This window comes from Salvelinus namaycush, chromosome 5 (assembly GCF_016432855.1).
Source record: "Salvelinus namaycush isolate Seneca chromosome 5, SaNama_1.0, whole genome shotgun sequence".
NCBI classification, from domain to species: Eukaryota; Metazoa; Chordata; class Actinopteri; order Salmoniformes; family Salmonidae; genus Salvelinus; species Salvelinus namaycush.
This window is the reverse complement of record NC_052311.1, coordinates 28,718,896-28,738,651: the sequence shown is the minus strand read 5'-3', so window position 1 is coordinate 28,738,651 and position 19,756 is coordinate 28,718,896. Positions and strand designations below refer to the sequence as shown.

At 43.9% G+C, this 19,756-nt stretch overlaps 1 protein-coding gene across 1 annotated transcript; it reads right to left on the bottom strand.

Annotated features, from left to right (window-relative positions):
* Nucleotides 1-1,381: 1,381 nt before the first annotated feature.
* On the bottom strand, nt 1,382-18,956 carry LOC120047008 (diacylglycerol kinase theta-like). The gene is made up of 23 exons (XM_038992554.1): nt 18,734-18,956; nt 17,381-17,460; nt 16,855-16,954; nt 16,464-16,549; nt 15,532-15,657; nt 15,193-15,417; nt 13,613-13,619; nt 11,681-11,781; nt 11,010-11,224; nt 8,689-8,773; nt 8,273-8,327; nt 8,060-8,121; nt 7,811-7,961; nt 7,564-7,602; nt 6,941-7,056; nt 6,657-6,808; nt 5,027-5,175; nt 4,735-4,913; nt 4,406-4,506; nt 4,170-4,316; nt 3,850-3,961; nt 1,622-1,774; nt 1,382-1,483 (listed from the first exon to the last, which is right to left on the bottom strand). The coding sequence occupies exons 1-23, from the start codon at nt 18,954-18,956 to the stop codon at nt 1,382-1,384; spliced, it is 2,766 nt and encodes a 921-aa protein (XP_038848482.1).
* Between the last annotated feature and the right edge of the window lie 800 nt (nt 18,957-19,756).

Sequence of the window (19,756 nt, the reverse complement as noted above, 5' to 3'; positions counted from 1 at the left end):
CTTACAGCCCAACACCGTGCAGGACGTTTGGCATTTGCCAGAGAACACCAAGATTGGCAAATTCGCCACTGGCGCCCTGTGCTCTTCACAGATGAAAGCAGGTTCACACTGAGCACATGAGCACATGTGACAGACGTGACAGAGTCTGGAGACGCCGTGGAGAACGTTCTGCTGCCTGCAACATCCTCCAGCATGACCGGTTTGGTGATGGGTCAGTCATGGTGTGGGGTGGCATTTCTTTGTGGGGCCGCACAGCCCTCCATGTGCTCGCCAGAGGTAGCCTGACTGCCATTAGGTACCGAGATGAGATCCTCAGACCCCTTGTGAGACCATATGCTGACACATGCACATTTGTGGCCTGCTGGAGGTCATTTTGCAGGGCTCTGGCAGTGCACCTCCTTGCACAAAGGCGGAGGTAGCGGTCCTGCTGCTGGGTTGTTGCCCTCCTACGGCCTCCTCCACGTCTCCTGATGTACTGGCCTGTCTCCTGGTAGCGCCTCCATGCTCTGGACACTACGCTGACAGACACAGCAAACCTTTTTGCCACAGCTCGCATTGATGTGCCATCCTGGATGAACTGCACTACCTGAGCCACTTGTGTGGGTTGTAGACTCCGTCTCATGCTACCACTAGAGTGAGAGCACCGCCAGCATTCAAAAGTGACCAAAACATCAGCCAGGAAGCATAGGAACTGAGAAGTGGTCTGTGGTCACCACCTGCAGAATCACTCCTTTTTGGGGGGTGTCTTGCTAATTGCCTATAATTTACACCTTTTGTCTATTCCATTTGCACAACAGCATGTGAAATTTATTGTCAATCAGTGTTGCTTCCTAAGTGGACAGTTTGATTTCACAGAAGTGTGATTGACTTGGAGTTACATTGTGTTGTTTAAGTGTTCCCTTTATTTTTTTGAGCAGTGTATATATACACATAGTACATCTCGGTATCTTATTGATTCATTGTAACTACTTGGTACCAAATTCTACTTAGTACTTACTAAAAATGATTACTACGAATCATTTTTAATAAGTACCAGATAGTACCACTATAAAACTGTTACCATGTATGTCGCTCATAAAATACCAGGCCATAACAACTCTGATGGACTGTAAAACAAAAAATAAACCAACGAATTAGACAAGAAGCTAATCTGAAGGATCCTAACAGGGGCAAACCGAACCCAACAACAGTGAAATTGATAAGCAGTAAGATGATAATGGGAGTGACTGCTAAATGTTTTGTCAATGTACCACTCTAGTGCTAACTACACAAACCATCTGAGAATCTATTGGGCACACAGGCCACAGCTGTTTAGAGCAGCCAACAGACCATCATGCTCTCACGGAGACACCAGGGAGCAGATGTTGGGGGGGGGGGGACCTCATTGTCCCCCATCGCTGGACGAAGGGCTTTCAGATTGCCAGCCTAAAAGAGGGGCTGACTGCTTCTTCTGCTTGTGTTTGGACTTCCTCAGCATCCGCACCTGAACACAGCAACAAGTACACGATTACTTAATAGCTGTTGACTTTATAGAAAGGTATGAGAGGTTTGCAACCATAGTGAAGGATACCACAGTGAAATTGTAACTATTTGTCCCATTATAGTAACAAAAAACTGTTACCTTTGGGCCTGCTGCAGATATGATGATATGTCCGGGGGCCTGGATCCAGGGCTCTCCATCCACCTGCACAGGGATGGGCTTGGTCGCTGTGATACGCACGTAGTTGCCCTGGGCGAGACGGATCCCAGAGCGCATGCCACTTTGCACCTGGCCCTAGACAACACAACACACATTCCGTTGGCTTGCACGATTCTTTCCATTCTCCTTCGACCTCTCATTTCGCACACAGGACTGCCGCTGACTGGATGTTTTTTGTTTGTCACACCCTTCTCTGTAAATCCAAGACAATGTTGTGTGTGAAAAGGCCAGGAGGGCGGACGTTTCTGAGATACTGGATTTGGTGTGCCTGGCACCTCATTTAGCCTATTCTAACGTTCAAATAAAACTATAACTGAATGCCTGGATGCCTGATTTATATAACAAGCCACAGCCACGTGACTCACTGTCTGTAGGAGCGATCCATTTCCGTGAACGGGCTGGTGTACCTAATAAACTGTCCGGTGAGTGTATATACACTACATACAGTGCATTCGGAAAGTATTCAGACCCCTTGACTTTTTCCATATTTTGTTACGTCCTTATTCTAAAACGGATTCAATCGTTTTTTCCCCCCTCATCTTTATACACACAATACCCAATAATGACAAAATAGTTTTTTTTAAAGGTTTGCAAATTTATAAAAAATTCCAAACTTAAATTTCACATTGGCATAACTATTCAGACCCATTACTCAGTACTTTGTTGAAGCACCTTTGGCAGCGATTACAGCCGAGAGTCTTCTTGGGTATGACACTACAAGCTTGGCACACCTGTATTTGGGAAGTTGCTCCCATTAGTCTCTGCAGATCCTCTCAAGCTCTGTCAGGTTGGATGGGGAGCGTTGCTGAACAGCTATTTTCAGGTCTCTCCAGAGATGTTCGATTGGGTTCAAGTCAGGACTCTAGCTGGGCCACTCAAGGACATTCAGAGATTTGTCCCAAAGCCACTCCTGCGTTGTTTTGGCTGTGTGCTTAGGGTTGTTGTCCTGTTGGAAGGTGAACCTTCGCCCCAGTCTGAGGTCCTGAGTGCTCTGGAGCAGGTTTTCATCAAGGATCTCTCTGTACTTTGCTCCAGTCATCTTTCCCCTTGATCCTGACTAGTCTTCCAGTCCCTGCCGCAGAAAAACAGCCCCACAGCATTTTGCTGCCACCACCATGTTTCACCGTAGGGATGGTGCCAGATTTCCTCCAGATGTGGCGCTTGGCATTCAGGCCAAAGAGTTCAATCTTGGTTTCATTAGACCAGAGAATCTTGTTTCTCATGGTCCGAGAGTCCTTCAGGTGCCTTATGGCAAACTGCAAGCGGGCTGTCATGTGCTTTTTACTGAGGAGTGGCTTCCGGCTGGCCAGTCTACCATAAAGGCCTGATAGGTAGAGTGCTGCAGAGATGGTTGTTCTTCTGGAAGGTTCCCCCATCTCTGGAGCTCTGTCAGAGTGACTATCGGGTTCTTGGTCACCTCCCTGAATAAGGCTCTTCTCCCCTGATTGCTCAGTTTGGCTGGGCGGCCAGCTCGAGGGAGAGCCTTGGTGGTTCCAAACTTCTCCATTTAAGAATGATGGAGGCCACAGTGTTCTTGAGGACCTTCAATGCTGCAGAAATGTTTTGGTACCCTTCCCCAGATCTTTGCCACGACACAATCCTGTCTTGGAGTCGCTAAGGACAATTGCTTCGACCTCACGGCTTGGTTTTTGTTCTGACATGCACTGTCAACTGTGGGACCTTATATAGACAGGTGTGTGCCTTTCCAAATCATGTCCAACCAATTGAATTTACCACAGGTAGTCTCCAATCAAGTTGTAGAAACCTGATTGGATGATCAACGGAAACAGGATACACCTGAGCTCAATTTCGACTCTCATAGCAAAGGGTCTGAATACTTAATAAATTTGCAACAACATTTTTTTTAACCTGTTTTCGCTTTGTCATTATGGGGTATATTTGGGGTAGATTGATGAGAAAAAAAACTATATTTGATTCATTTCAGAATAAGGCTGTAAAGTAACAAAAAGTGAAAAAAGTCAAGAGGTCTGAATACTTTCCAAATGCACTGTATCAATGAGAGTTATTTACATTTTGATCTGGATAAAACATTTCGGATCACTGGGATCGTTTTTTAGCTCTGATCCCTTCTTTGTGGCAACAGGACATACTCAGAGTAAGGAAAGACTTGTAGTGAGTGATTAACTCACCATGTGTACCACCCCAGTCACCCCCACCACCTCCAGCATGCCATCGTCAATGCGAGGTTTCCCGTAGCGCGAGTCACCCTCTGATCCCCACAGGTCTGCCCCGGAGCCCCAGCTACACACACACACACACAGTTTTAAGTGCTGTGTTTCAGATCAATATGTACTGAAGGTGTAGGGGGCCAGTGTGGGGCCAGTGTGTATAAGCCAGTGTGCGAGGCCATTCTTGTTTAGGAGCATGCATCTTAAAGTGAATGTCATGCGTCATGAGTGTCTGATTGTTAGCCGTGTGTAGAGTTTAGCCGTTTGTGTGTATTTCCTACCTGGGGATGTTTAGGAAGATGAGGCCTTCTATGCTGGGCAGTTCTATGTCTTGCTTGTCCACCTGTAGTTTGAGGACCTTGTGAAGGTTCCGTGTGTGACTCAGCTTCTGCAGACCCGCCTTCAGGTACACACCTTTGTTGTGAAACCTACACAGACACCAAAGATAGGTCGTTTTTGAGAAATTCCTTTTTTGGGGATATTTTAAAGCAACTTCTCACCGGAGGTGGTCTCCTACCTGCTGTTGAACTTCCCAGGTTCCTCTTGACGGGCATGGTGGAAGTCCAGACTGACTTCAGCATCGATGCCCAGCCCAAAATAGTTGTTCATCTGCACTATCTGCAACAAGGGAGACCACCAGTTGAACGGCCATGCCAAAAAGTACACCCATGCATCGATTAAAATGGCAATGTAGTTATAACAATAGTTATAACATAAATCATATATTTCTATATCTATTCATGTTTGTCAAGTTATTGTTTTGTGTGCATTGTTATATTGTGAAAGTAAACAATAAAAACTACAATTGCAAAAACATGAATCATATCTGCATTATTCTGATTGGACCTTTGGTGGTTCCAAGAAGCCGTTCTCCTTGCCGTCATCTGTGATCTCCTGTGCATCCATCAGAATAGTCCAACGGTCTATCTGCACCTCCTCCGCCTCGTCCACAGATACCAGGATGTGGTGGGGGTCCTCTCCGCTGTAGCCCGCCCCCCAGCGCAGGATCCGCGCCAGGTCGTTACCTGATGGGAGGCATTAGGGGTGGGAATATTGTGAAAAAACTACTGATTGAAGCTAACTTATGCAAACTACAGCAATTAGAAGAGAAGGGTGTGTCCTCAGGGGTCCCGCTCACCTGTGCCGAGTGGGACGATGCTGACGGGGGGCTCGGGACAGACCAGCTTGTGTCTGATGGCCTCCAAGACTCCCAGGACCCAGCCCACTGTCCCATCTCCCCCACACACCAGCACCCGGAAGCGGGGCACCGCCCTAAACGTGTGGAGTCTGTGGAGGATATAAGAAAACAAAAACATAAAAGAGATTAGGTGGGGAGGGCCAACTGAATATTAGGATGTTGTTCTTAATGTTTGGTATACTCACACATATATATATATATATACAGTTGAAGTCGGAAGTTTACATACACTTAGGTTGGAGTCATTAAAACTTGTTTTTCAACCATTCCACAAATTTCTTCTTAACAAACTATAGTTTTGGCAAGTCGGTTAGGACATCTACTTTGTGCATGACACAAGTAATTTTTCCAACAATTGTTTACAGACAGATTATTTCACTGTATCACAATTACAGTGGGTCAGAGGTTTACATACACTAAGTTGACTGTGCCTTCAAACAGCTTGGGAAATTCCAGAAAATGATGTCATGGCTTTAGAAGCTTCTGGTAGGCTAATTGACATCATTTGAGTCAATTGGAGGTGTACCTGTGGATGTATTTCAAGGCCTACCTTCAAACCCAGTGCCTCTTTGCTTGACATCATGGGAAAATCAAAAGAAATCAGCCAAGACCTCAGAAAAATAATTGTAGACCTACACAAGTCTGGTTCATCCTTGGGAGCAACTTCCAAATGCCTGAAGGAACCACGTCCATCTGTACAAACAATAGTAAGCAAGTATAAACACCATCGGACCACTCAGCCGTCATACCGCTCAGGAAGGAGACGCGTTCTGTCTCCTAGAAATGAACGTACTTTGGTGCGAAAAGTGTAAATAAATCCCAGAACAACAGCAAAGAACCTTGTGAAGATGCTGGAGGAAACAGGTACAAAGGTATCTATATCCACAGTAAAACAAGTCCTATATCGACATAACCTGAAAGGCCACTCAGCAAGGAAGAAGCCACTGCTCCAAAACTGCCATAAAAAAATCCAGACTACGGTTTGCAACTGCACATGGGGACAAAGATCGTACTTTTTGGAGAAATGTCCTCTGGTCTGATGAAACAAAAATAGAACTGTTTGGCCATAATGACCATCGTTATGTTTGGAGAAAAAGGGGGAGGCTTGCAAGCCGAAGAACACCATCCCAACCGTGAAGCACGGGGGTGGCAGCATCATGTTGTGGGGGTGTTTTGCTGCAGGAGGGACTGGTGCACTTCATAAAATAGATGGCATCATGAGGCAGGAAAATTACGTGGATATATTGAAGCAACATCTCAAGACATCAGTCAGGAAGTTAAAGTTTGGTCGCAAATGGGTCTTCCAAATGGACAATAACCCCAAGCATACTTCTAAAGTTGTGGAAAATGGCTTAAGGACAACAAAGTCAAGGTATTGGAGTGACCATCACAAAGCACTGGCTGACATTTCTCTGTGTCCGTGCCGTGGCTCACAAAAATACATGATAGACAAAACTATTTCAAAGATCTTGCGGAAAATAAACATTCCACAACCCAGACCCCCCCCTTCTACAAACACAACAGCTGTGACATCACACTGCTGAATGAGGATAACCACCATTTGTCTCACCCAGACAATGGTCCCCCATTGGTCATGTCAAACACTTGGTGGGGGTTCAGAAGCTTCCGGAAACCGTAGAGGAGCTCTCTGCCCTTCAGCTCACCGCTCTTGGGGTTGACAAACACCAGTAGGGGCGAGTCACCTTTGGGTAACTTGTTGTGCTGCAGGGGAGTTACAACAACAGCAATGTCAATGGAGTAAAGCAAGCCGGCTTCTTTAAAAGGTTCAGTTCACGTAAATTACACATTCAACTGGGATCTGGGTTTGTTTACGTCACATTGACGTAGCATTACCATGATCTCTGGTAGGACAAGAGAGGTGAGCTGCTGGTTGCTGACAGACGTATCTTTGGCTAACATGTAGATCCTCTCAGCCTCAGAGAAACACGATATCTGCAACACCACTGCACCTTCAACGCAGACAGATAGACAGGCAAACCTCAGAATCGATGAACTCCCACATTCAATGTTATGATGACATTTACCACTTTGTATGTAATGCACTAAAACTGCTCCGCATAGAAATCGCTTATTATAATAAAGACATCACAAGATAAATGGCTGTGGGCCATACAGCAGGCTTGATATAAATGGACCATTTAGCTCTTGGGCAGTGGCAGCAGCAGTGGGGCACTCACAGTCTGTAAGAAAGGGACTTATGTAACACTGAATGGGGCAGGACCCTGCTGCAGTGGCCTGCGGCAAAAGAGCAGCGACTTGAGCAGTGTCAAGCAGATACATAGCCCAGAACAGGCCGTCTGGGGATGATGTGGAATGAGGGCATAGGGAGGGAGACAGGGAGGGGATTGTGGGGAGAAGAGAGTGTGATACTTAGGGAGGGGACAGCAGGATTAGAGAGGGGGACAAGATGGAGGAGGGTGGTGCTCCACTGGCTGTTTCCATGGCGACGTACACACCTTGGTTCCCGTAAACATGTGTGATGGTGACCAAGTGACCTATGGAGGAGAGCAAATTCGCATCTAGTCAGTTAACAACAGTTTTAAATAACATTTAAATCAACTATTGTCCATTTCAAGGAAAATGTTCAGGAGGATCTCTGTGGTAAAGTGAAACGAAAGGGGGACAGCACTGAACCCTATGGGATTCTGTCCGTTTTATTTTTTGCAAAGGAGCGGAATCGTGATCCGACGTGTGTAGACTCACTCTTGATAGCTAAGTGCTCCTGTAGCAGGTCTGCATATTCCTCCTTGCTCAGCTGTACAGGCAGTCCCTCTAGCAGCAGGTTGACCTGCACAATCCTGTTCCTGCTCTCCACTATGTAGAAACGGGTCTGGTTCATCTGCCTCAGGGAGATCTGTCAGAAACAAAAAGACACAGCTATAAACACACACACAAACACCCCCCCAATTACCCATAAACTTGAATGTCAGCTTGAAGTTCCTCATACTGTACCTTCCTTATCTCCTGCAGTTTGTCCAGCAGCAGCTCGTGGCCTGTCAGCACTTGTCTCTGAACTGGGATGTGGAGAAAGAAAAAACACACACCGTCAATGAACTTTGATAAGATACAATAATGAAGGCATATAAACAAAGATACTTCTTATTTTATGGAAAAGGCCAGCATTGATGTTTAGGTCAGACATAGTCCTGTTTCTTATTTCCTTACCTTGCTTACTGCCCATGTAAACCTCCACAAGATTGAAGGTTGATGGGTCTTCATCCTGGAGAAAAGAGCATCACCAAACAAGAGTATTGAACTAGTATTGTCATTAACAGATATATATTATAGTCAGAGCAATAGTTCAACCATTAATTGAAACTTCCGGGTACAATACATTTAAATATTAGGCATATAGCAGACGTGTTATCCAGAGCATCTTACAGGAGCAATTAGGGTTAAGTGCTTTGCTCAAGGGCACATCAAGAGATTTTTCACCTAGTCGGGTCAGGGTTTCTAACCAGCGAGTTACTGGCCCAACGTTCTTAACCGCTAGGCTACCTGCCGCCCATACAATACTTGTGCCAAGTTGTATTTAAGATAGAGTGGTTGTGTTATGTTGGTGACTTGCTGGTAACCTGTACCTGTTTTCCCAGTTGAGTGAGGACCTCCTTAATGACAGAATCCACAGTGCTGTTCTTGGAGATGGATATGTACGCCACAATAACCCTGTAAACAGACCCAGGCAGTAGCGATGGAAGATATCAAAAGGTATGGTATGAGGGCAACTGTCACCTAGTCGGCTCAGGGATTCGAACCAGCGACCTTTGCATTACTGGCCCAATGCTCTTTTGACCAAAGCATTTTCTGATGCCTAATGAGTCGTTTGAGATTAACTCATTAGCGCATTTGAGATTTGCGCTAGTGATGTGGTTATATCAGCTGGGCGAACGGGTTTAGGTTCATTAAATATTGTGTGGATGAAGGGCGGGTTGAATAAAGAGAAAATAATACGTTAAAAAATCCATACATTTATAATTCTTGTGCAATTTACATCTATAGGCTACATTGAGGTTTTTCTTTAATTATTTTAGGCTATCTGGTATTAGTGCGTAAGCCTAAGCTTTAAGATCTAAGTGCACATGCACTAAATAGCCTACACACCAATCACCAAATGCTTTTGGGAATGGGCAGAAAAAGTCCACGTCAATCCACGGAAGCAAAATGGACAATGTCACAGTTTAATACAAGAGAAAAGCTGCAACATGGAGAGTTGAAACTAAAAAGGGAGGGCCAGAAAAGTAATGTTTGGGAAAGATTTCCTGAAGTGGGAAAATAGAATTATAGCAGTACGGGCCAGCTATGTTATGTGATGATTGTGAGGCGCTACACAAATTCGACAGCCACAAGACGGGGACTTCAAATAGGCCTATGGCAGGTCATCGGAACTGTGGCCTACTGTTCAGATGGGTTACATGGAAACTGTAGGTCTATAACCTCTCACACAGCCTTAATATGAACTCCCGCAGAATTAAGCATTTCTTGCAGTAAAATGATACACTAAATGTAGGCAAATTTTGACTCTGGAACAGGAGTGGAGAAATATGATTTATTTATTTCAGCATCTTGAGAGAATGCGATTGCGCAGTTAGATACAGTCTGTAGAGGTGCTATCTTTACCAGAATCATAAAAGCTGAAAGTATTTCAACCACATAAAGTATGCATCCAAGCCGAACTGAAATCTTATCAGAAACATGTTGGGTCATTTTCACAGCTTTCCATTTTCTTACAACCGGTCAAACTGATGTCATTTGGAAATTTTGCACAGAAAATCTTTTCAGTTTTGTTTTTGTAATTGCATTTTCTCTCCGGTCCCTAAACGTCTTTGCTCCATTAAAGAAGATGAAAAAAATGATTTGTTTGCATCCCTGTTAGTGAGCATTTCTCCTTTTCCAAGATAATACATCCACCTGACAGATATGACATATCAAGAAGCTGATTAAACAACATGATCATTACACAGGTGCACCTTATGCTGGGGACAATAAAAGGCCACTCTAAAATGTGCAATTTTGTCACACAACACAATGCGTGCAATTGGCATGCTGACTGCAGGAATGTTCACCAGAGCTGTTGCCAAATAATTGAATGTTCATTTCTCTACCATAAGCCGCCTCCAACGTTGTTTTAGAGAATTTGGCAGTACATCCAATCGGCCTCACAACCGCAGACCATGTGTATGGCGTCGTGTGGGTGAGCGGTCTGCTGATGTCAACGTTGTGAATAGAGTGCCCCCTGGTGGCGGTGGGGTTATGGTATGGGCAGGCATAAGCTACCGACAACAAACACAATTTAATTTTATCAACAGCAATTTGAATGCACAAAAATACCGTGACGAGATCCTGAGGCCCATTTTTTTAAGGTATCTGTGACCAACAGATGCATATCTGTATTCCCAGTCATGTGAAATCCATAGATTAGGGCCTAATTTATTTATTTTAATTGACTCATATGACCTGTAACTCAGTAAAATCTTTGAAATTGTTGTATATTGCATTTATATTTTTGTTCAGTATAGATTGAAGCATTCATTCTATTGATTTATGACATTCTGGTGAGCAGGGCTTTATTTAGTCTTCTAGGGCAACATATAATGACAGAAGAGAAGCTGCTTGTATCTAATTATAGACAAGTTGACTAACAAATAGCTTACCAAAACATTGGAAATTATAAGCAGAAACATATCTAAATCAGGCAAATCGTTCCGCCGTCTTTGACTAACCTACAGCACATTTTCTATATTAGCAGGTTAGGGTCAGGTGCAGGCCTCAGACTTTCCATTTATCACATATGGTTGGGCGGTTGCGGATGGGTTAATAGCAACTACAGGCGGGTGAACAAACAGCTGAGTCATGCATCACTAGTTTGCGCCATAACTGAGCAGTTTCCCTATACATTACTCACTTGAGCCAGCCGGCATAGATCTTGAGGACCTCGGTTTCCTGAGGTTTGGCCCTTAGGAGCCACGCCTCGGGCACATTCTCCTTAAAGATGGCCTTGCTATCGGGGGTGCCGTTATGGTTGAGGACGTCGTCATCGACTAGAGCCTGCTGGCCGTTGTCTTGGAGCTCATATTCCAGGGGGTCATCTGGGATGTAAAAGGCCCTCAACGCTGACTCCTGCAGAAAACGATTAGATCAGGGACTGGTGACCCTCCTCCTGGAGAGACCTATTGGATGTGCAGGCTTTTACTCTATCCCTGCTCTTAGAAACACACCTGGCCTGATTCTACTGATCAGGTGCATGTCAGACCCTTGATTAGATGAATCAGGTGTGTTAGAGCAGGGCTGGAGCCAAAGCCTGCTCTCCAGGAGGGTTGGCCTTGGATTAGGTTGTTCAAAACTATTGTTATTATCATCATTAGTGATGTTACTAGTGATAGTAGTGCGGTAGTATTGGTGATGATAGTATAAATATTATTAGTACCTGTTGTTGCTGTAGTAGTTCAACAATATTAGATCAGTATTACAGTAGTAGTAGGAGTTGTGGAAACACAAATGAATGCACTCTTAAAACAATGAAGCACTTAATTAATGTAGTGTAAATCTGTTTTTAGGGAATGGGGAGAATCTCACCACCACTTCCACATTCTTGGTTATCCGAGGAATGGAGACCAAACGGAAGTGGCTACGCTTGACTGCATCATCCCCATCAAACACCTTGAGAACCTGCTTCCCTGCAATTTTGCACACAAAAAAAAATATTTAGACCAATGTGGTCAATTCTATGGACCTGTATGATTAGGATTAGGGTAGACTTGGATTTGATAACTAAGCATTAGCAAATGCTGCAAAACAGGAGCGGTAGGACAGCTGTTAGCTTACTGTCACGCTCTAAATAGCAGAGCTAAAGCATTTTAAAATAACTTTAAACCAGAAACGTTAGGGAATCTTTTTTCTAGCTGAAACATGGGAATAATCATACGTTTACATGTGGCTTCAATGGGGACATGCTTGGCTAAATACAGTGTGACAACTCATCCTGTACCTACCTGAATCTGGTGTGGTTGCCAGCTGGCTCTCCTTTGTAGGTTTGTCAGCATCTTCCAAGTTATCTGATGAAGCAAAGTTCAAGTTATAGGTACATGAAAGCAAACAATGATGAAATAGAATGAACGTTGCATTTGCTACAGGTTTTCCCCACATACTTTACATTGTTTCACTTCTGTGTGCAAACAGTCTACTGAAGAATGGATGCCTTTTTCATTTCAGGTTAAAGCCAAACACAGTTTTACCATTGCTCATCTTGTTTGACAAATGGCTTGTGACTCATCTTGCCTGACGTAGAACAAGTGACCAACAACATGTTGACACTTGCTCCAAGCACCTCTCATTCCTGGCAGCCTAGGTGCCCAAGTACGAATGCTTACAAAAGGGAGTGCAAAGTTGACTGTGTGGAGTTAGCGGTGAATAAATTAAGCCTATGTCTTACATTGTCATAATGGAAAATAATTTTCTTGATTTACACTGAACCAAATTATAAATGCAGCATTCAACAATTTCAAAGATATTACTGAGTTATAGTTCATAAAAGGAAATCAGTCAATTTAAATTAAGTTCATTAGGCCCTAATCAATGGATTTCACGACTGGGAATACAGATAATGATTTATTTCAGCTTTTATTTCTTTCATCACATTCCCAGTGGGTCAGAAGTTTACGTACACTAAATTACGGTAGTATTTGGTAGCATTGCCTTTAAATTGTTTAACATGGGTCAAACGTTACAGGTAGCCTTCCACAAGCTTCCCACAATAAGTTGGGTGAATTTTGGCCCATTCCTCCTGACAGAGCTGGTGTAACTGAGTCAGGTTTGTAGGCCTCCTTGCTCGCACACGCTTTTTTAGTTCTGCACAAAAATTTTCTATGGGATTGAGGTCAGGGCTTTGTGATGGCCACTCCAATACCTTGACTTTGTTTTCCTTAAGCCATTTTGCCACAACGTTGGAAGTATTGGGGTCATTGTCCATTTGGAAGACCCATTTGCGACCGAGCTTTAACTTCCTGACTGATGTCTTGAGATGTTGCTTCAATATATCCACGTAATTTTCCTGCCTCATGATGCCATCTATTTTGTGAAGTGCACCAGTCCCTCCTGCAGCAAAGCACCCCAAAAACATGATGCTGCCACCCTGTGCTTCACGGTTGGGATGGTGTTCTTCAGCTTGCAAGCCTCCCCCTTTTTCCTCCAAACATATCGATGGTCATTATCGCCAAACAGTTCTATTTTTGTTTAATCAGACCAGAGAACATTTCTCCAAAAAGTACGATCTTTGTCCCCATGCGCAGTTGCAAACCGTAGTCTGGCTTTTTTATGGCAGTTTTGGAGCAGTGGCTGCTTCCTTACCGAGTGGCCTTTCAGGTTATGTCGATATAGGACTTGTTTTACTGTGGATATAGATACTTTTGTACCGGTTTCCTCCAGCTTCTTCACAAGGTCCTTTGCTGTTGTTCTGGGATTTATTTACACTTTTCGCACCAAAGTACGTTCATCTCAAGGAGACAGAACGCGTCTCCTTCCTGAGCGGTATGCTGGCTGCGTGGTCCCATGGTGTTTATACTTGCGTACAATTGTTTGTACAGATGAACGTGGTACCTTCAGGCGTTTGAAAATTGCTCACAAGGATGAACCAGACTTGTGAAGGTCTACAATTATTTTTCTGAGGTCTTGGCTGATTTCTTTTGATTTTCCTGTGATGTCAAGCAAAGAGGCCCTGAGTTTGAAGGTAGGCCTTGAAATACATCCACAGGTACACCTCCAATTGACTCAAATGATGTCAATTAGCCTACCAGAAGCTTCTAAAGCCATGACATCATTTTCTGGAATTTTCCAAGCTGTTTGAAGGCACAGTCAACTTAGTGTATGTTAACTTCTGACCCACTGGAATTGTGATACAGTGAATTATATGTGAAATAATCTGTCTGTAAACAATTGTTGGGAAAATGACTTGTGTCATGCACAAAGTAGATGTCCTAACCGACTTGCCAAAACTATAGTTTGTCAACAAGAAACTTGTGGAGTGGTTGAAAAACGAGTTTTAACGACTCCAACCTAAGTGTATGTAAACTTCCGACTTCAACTGTACCTTAAAAAAAGTGTTGGTGAGTGGATCAGAAAACAAGTCAGTATCTGGTGTGACCACCATTTGCCTCATGCAGCGTGACACATCTCCTTCGTATAGAGTTGATCAGGCTGTTGATTGTGGCCTGTGGAATGTTGTCCCACTCCTCTTCGGTGGCTGTGCGAAGTTGCTGGATATTGGCGAGAACTGGGAAATGCTGTCGTACAAGTCGATCCAGAGCATCCCAAACATGCTCAATGGGTGACATGTCTGGTGAGCATGCAGGCCATGGAAGAACTGAGACATTTTCAGCTTCCAGGAATTGTGTACAGATCCTTGCGACATGGGGCCGTGCATTATCATGCTGAAACATGAGGTGATTGCGGCGGACGAATGGCACGACAATGGGCCTCAGGATCTCGTCACGGTGTCTCCGAGCATTCGAATTGCCATCGATAAAACGGCATTGTGTTCGTTGTCCATAGCTTATGCCTGCCCATACCACAACTGGACAGCCAGCATGGGGCATTCTGTTCACAACATTGACATCAGAAAACCGCTTGCCCACACAACGCCATACCGGGGATTCATCTGTGAAGAGCACACTTCTCCAGCGTTTCTGGCAAGAGCTCTGGTGGACATTCCTGCAGTCAGCATGCCAGTTGCACTCTTTCAAAACATCTGTGGCATTGTGTTGTGTGACAAAACTATACATTTTAGACTGGCATTTTATTGCCCCCAGCACAAGGTGCACCTGTGTAATGATCGTGCTGTTTAATCAGCTTCTTGATATGCCACACCTGTTAGGTGGATTGATTATCTTGGTAAAGGAGAAATGCTCACTAACAGGGATGTAAACAAATTGTTGTGCATATGGAACATTTCTTGGATCTTTTATTTCAGCTCATGAAACATGGGACCAACTGTTTACATGTTGCGGTTATTTTTTTGTTCAGTATAGTTTCCAATGTGTATATTTTTTGTCCAATTTAATATTCCTTTGTATGTACATTTCTGTGAGTGAAACAGTTGCTGAGAGGATGTGACTTTGGGTAGGGGGAGGGGAGGGGTAATGGATGTTGGAGACCACAAGCTTACCCAGCTCATTCTGGTAGCTCTCAGAGATGCGGTAGCAGTGCATCTTGCTAAAGTTCCTCGAGCATATTCGCACACAAGCAGGGTGAAGAAGCATGTTGCGTAGCCGCCCCAGACTGCACTCTGGGGCCACGATGAGATAACAGGCAGCGTGTGTCTGCAAAGTATGACACAAACACTGTTAAAACAAGCACATGCAACATGCTGTCTGGCATTATTAGCTACAATAGTTTTTTTGTGGCGGTACTTTTATTTTCGTTTTGAGTCTTACCGTAATACCACACCACTGACACCGCATCCCCGCCAGGATGTCTGAGGAGCTACAGGTGCGCCGGCAGACCTCACAACGTGCACCTGAAGGAATGTTCCCCTCCCGCCAGTGGTGGGGGAACGTATCCTTGGCCAAGAGGGAAAAAATAAATAAAAATACATTTAAAAAAGACAACCGAGAGAGATGCATTACAATAAGCAAATAGTAGACCAGTCAAAACATAGGAAGAAACTCATTATCCTGTTGGATGTGCTTTTATGTTAATCTAAAAGGACCAAACATATTTGGTATTGCTCAGCACAGCTGTCATTTCTCTCAGGCCGTTCTAGTGTGATTTCTCAGAATCAGGCCCTCGAAGCCTCTCTACGGAACTCTCTATGGAGGATTCGTCCCTTGACAGTGGCAGGTGATAAGTGTGAAGTGCCCAGTGCATTCAAAAATGTGATTTTCCTGTGTTGTATATATATTTTTCACACTACGGAGGTTGGAATAATACTGTGAAATACTGCCTGAAATTTCAGCCTGTTTTGGTGGGATGGAGTTTTGGCCTACCTGGTGACATCAATAGGCAGTAAATTAGTTATTAGACAAATAAGAGAGTTCCAAACCTCTCTGTCAGCTAGTTTTCAGCTTTCCCCTCCCCACTCAGACCACTCCTAGCAAAAATCTTGCTTCAGAAATTGCTCTTTGCCTGTTTTTGACCATTGTAATTGAAAACAATCACAGTACGGTATTTAATTGTTACCCAGAAATTATTTGATATTGAGATAAGAATGGCTGCATTGGACTTTCATTTTAACTCAAAAGTGCACTTGTCTTTTGTTTAGCTTCTTGGCCTAATGAGTTTATAATATCTTAACATGCCACTGGGGAAATTAAGTGAACATTGTGAACAGAATGCACCTTTTAGACAGAAGGCTTGTGATACTTACAAAGTCCTGACTCCCATCCTGGTGACAGAGACGGCAGTCGCCACAACTGAACGTAGCACAGTCATAGTGGGCATGCAGCTCACAAACTGAAAGCAGAACCAATGGTTACGTTACTTCTGTAAAAGTCACTACTATCACTGATGGACTGGCTCCCAATCAGATTTCCCCCAAGGAAGTTGAAATACAATTTGAATGTACATAGAATGTACTTTATGTGTGTAAACTTGTGCGTTTACTTTGTCATGTAGCCTATCTACACATACGCTGAGGTTTAGCTTGCTAGATTTCACTCATTTGTTACATCATGACCTGTACACTTCTACAAAGTGAACCTGCAAAACTTTGGCCATAAGTTGTACATTGTATGTTGTGAAAGCTCTTAAAAACCAACCTTCACAACGAACGGCAGTGTTTCCCTCCAGATGCTTTCGACACACACAGCAGAATCTCTTTTTCTGCCCTGCTGGACCAAAGCAATGGGCGACAGGGACCTGGAGTTCACAAATGGACAAAAAAGGAATATGACCAAAAATACCATGACAGAGGATTGCCGTGCCAGGGTGCACTCAACAGGAGCATGCACTCAACAGGAGCATGCACCCAACAGGAGCATGCACCCAACAGGAGCATGCACCCAACAGGAGCATGCACTCAACAGGAGCATGCACTCAACAGGAGCATGCACTCAACAGGAGCATGCACTCAACAGGAGCATGCACTCAACAGGAGCATGCACTCAACAGGAGCATGCACTCAACAGGAGCATGCACTCAACAGGAGCATGCACTCAACAGGAGCATGCACTCAACAGGAGCATGCACTCAACAGGAGCATGCACTCAACAGGAGCATGCACTCACTCATCAGATCACAGGCAGTAACAGAGCAGTGTAACTTTATGGTGTCAGTGTCACTCACCCGCACCTGTGTTGGGGCCATGCATGAACACACAGTCCTCACCATCTTCAGGCACTTTTCATGGCACATAAAGTTACACACTAGCGGTGGGAGGAGACACCAAATAACAGAGTCAGTCAGTCGAGGAGCATCAGTAACTAGGCTATCCAAAGTCCCATTCATATTCTTGTAATTAGATTTTGTTGTAACATTGTCTATGAACCACCTTTCAGTGTTTCCCCTATATTATTTTTGCAGCTGTGTATCGCTAGCTAAGATACAGTAACGTTATGCTAGCTATTTTTTTTTTTTTATTAATACAGGATTGGCTGGTGATGTCATTAAGATCAAGATATCAAATTAAACTGTCCTCAATTTTCAGATGAGTTTCAAAAGGAAGAGAACATAATTAAATGTTTATGTATTTTGGAATAGAATGTCCTTTTACCACCCCTGCCACCGCTGCTGAAATAAATCCTAAAGGGAAACATTGCCTTTCTATAGGCTAATGCATTATAAATGCATTAGTAATGCCTTCACCCAATAATGCATTATGGTATTTGCTAAGCATTCACAGTAGCCTAATAGATCCACGTATCTTCAAACTCAGTCATAGTGCATTACATAGAGCAGAGGTTTGTCACAAAGGAGCAGTCGACCTCAAGCTGGCTAGGGAGGCTTTAGTCCTTGTGCATCCATTGCCCTCTAATAAGGCAACCTGTCTAACAACAAGAGTCCATGAGAAGCATCCAATTTCATGGAGGCGACACGCAGTATACGCTTCAGGTACTAGTCTAGCATAGTTTTGCTAGAATTTGACACATTAACAAATAGGCTGTTACTGCATTTAAGTAGGCACATTATTCTAAAATATAGCACCATTGTAGCATTATACATTTTTTATGCTGTGTCTAGGGTGATATGCTTTTACAGATGCTCTGCCTCTGCTCTCCAGCATCCAGGTCCCTGTTGCCATGCCGACCAGTTAAAGTATATCTGCAGCTGATTGCGCAACAGAGGCTTTGAATCTCCCCTCTCCACTCTGCATGGTTAACACTGTGTGTTATCCATCATCTTCTGTTGTGTTGTGCAGTGCTGCTCCTATATGCTTTAGTGCTAGGCGAGGGGGTAGCTTCGCTTACTACATGTTCTATTCACGTTTTCAATCTTTTTCAAGGGAGCAACATTTTCTGATGTCAACCATGTAGGAAAAGAGAGGGAATTTATTAAATTCACATTAATTGATAGAATCACAATGTTAGTCTGTGCATGATGATGGCATAGCCCTAAAAGCCAGTGATTTTCCACATACAAACAAACTCATTGGACACACAGAACCAAGGCACCTTTTCTCAAAAATCAAAAACAACCTACCTTCACAAATGAATCCGTTAAGACCCCATATGAAATCACTGCAGTTGTGGCAGAACGTTGGCTTGGTGAGAGTCACTTTCCTAAAACTGTGTCCGGGTGCGCTGACCTGGTACCTTGAGCGAGAGCCAGGGGACTGTGGAGGCTTTTCCCTCCCGAACAAGGGGCTAACGAGTGGGCTTTCCATTATGGAATGATCATTCTTAGCTCGAGCGCTGTCTGCCATCGTATCTGTGCATCACAAGGGTCGCGTACAATGAAAACATAGTTAATTCAAATATGTTTCCGCTGGTAAACTAGCGCGCTCCAAGCAACGCGTTATCCCGCGCGGCTGTGTCATTCATTAATTACACCTTAGAACCAGATGCGCCAGCTGCTGAAGCCATAGCGGTCATGAAGTTGGCGAGCTAGCTAACAACAATAACGTTGGACACGGCAGTTAACTGCATTGCAAAACATTTTATAAAAAATAAGTCTTGAATGATCCAGAACGACGGTTAATTCACAACAATACACTTCACCTGAGTCTTGTCGCTCGTCACCTGGAAACATTAAAAATAAGCTTACTGGCTAACGTTAGCTAGCAAGCTACATTTGCTCGCGAAAAAAATAAAAGGAAGAAACGAAAATCCATCAAAAACAAAGTGTCAAGCTAACTAATTATCACATTTTTACGCCCACATAACTAATAAGCTCATTTTGAAGCCCGCAGTTTTCATAGCTCTGTGTAGTCGTTTACATCCACCCTCAGCGTCCAGGCAAAATGAGTGAGTGACTATCGTAAGAGAATATTAACAAAGACAGCACAGTATGAAGATAAGCAGAAACTGCTTCTCCAATAGAAATCCCCGATAACGTTTGTATGCGATGTCATGGCGACGTTGGCTAGCTAAACTCAGACGCAGAAACACGTCAGAAACACGTCGGTTTAACTGTCGTCTCCAAGTACCCCTGACGGCAATGAATTTAAACTATGTCAACTGGGTGATGATACCGCCATATTTTTGAGAGACAGGAATGAGGTTT

Excerpts from the sequence above, each read along its gene's own strand:
- LOC120047008 (XM_038992554.1), bottom strand. The coding sequence starts at position 18,956 with ATGGCAGACAGCGCTCGAGCTAAGAATGATCATTCCATAATGGAAAGC. Across the intron at positions 11,225-11,680 it reads CCAAGAATGTGGAAGTGGTG|GAGTCAGCGTTGAGGGCCTT; the intron begins GTGAGATTCTCC and ends CGTTTTCTGCAG. Across the intron at positions 8,122-8,272 it reads TTACATGGGCAGTAAGCAAG|TTCAGAGACAAGTGCTGACA; the intron begins GTAAGGAAATAA and ends TCCACATCCCAG.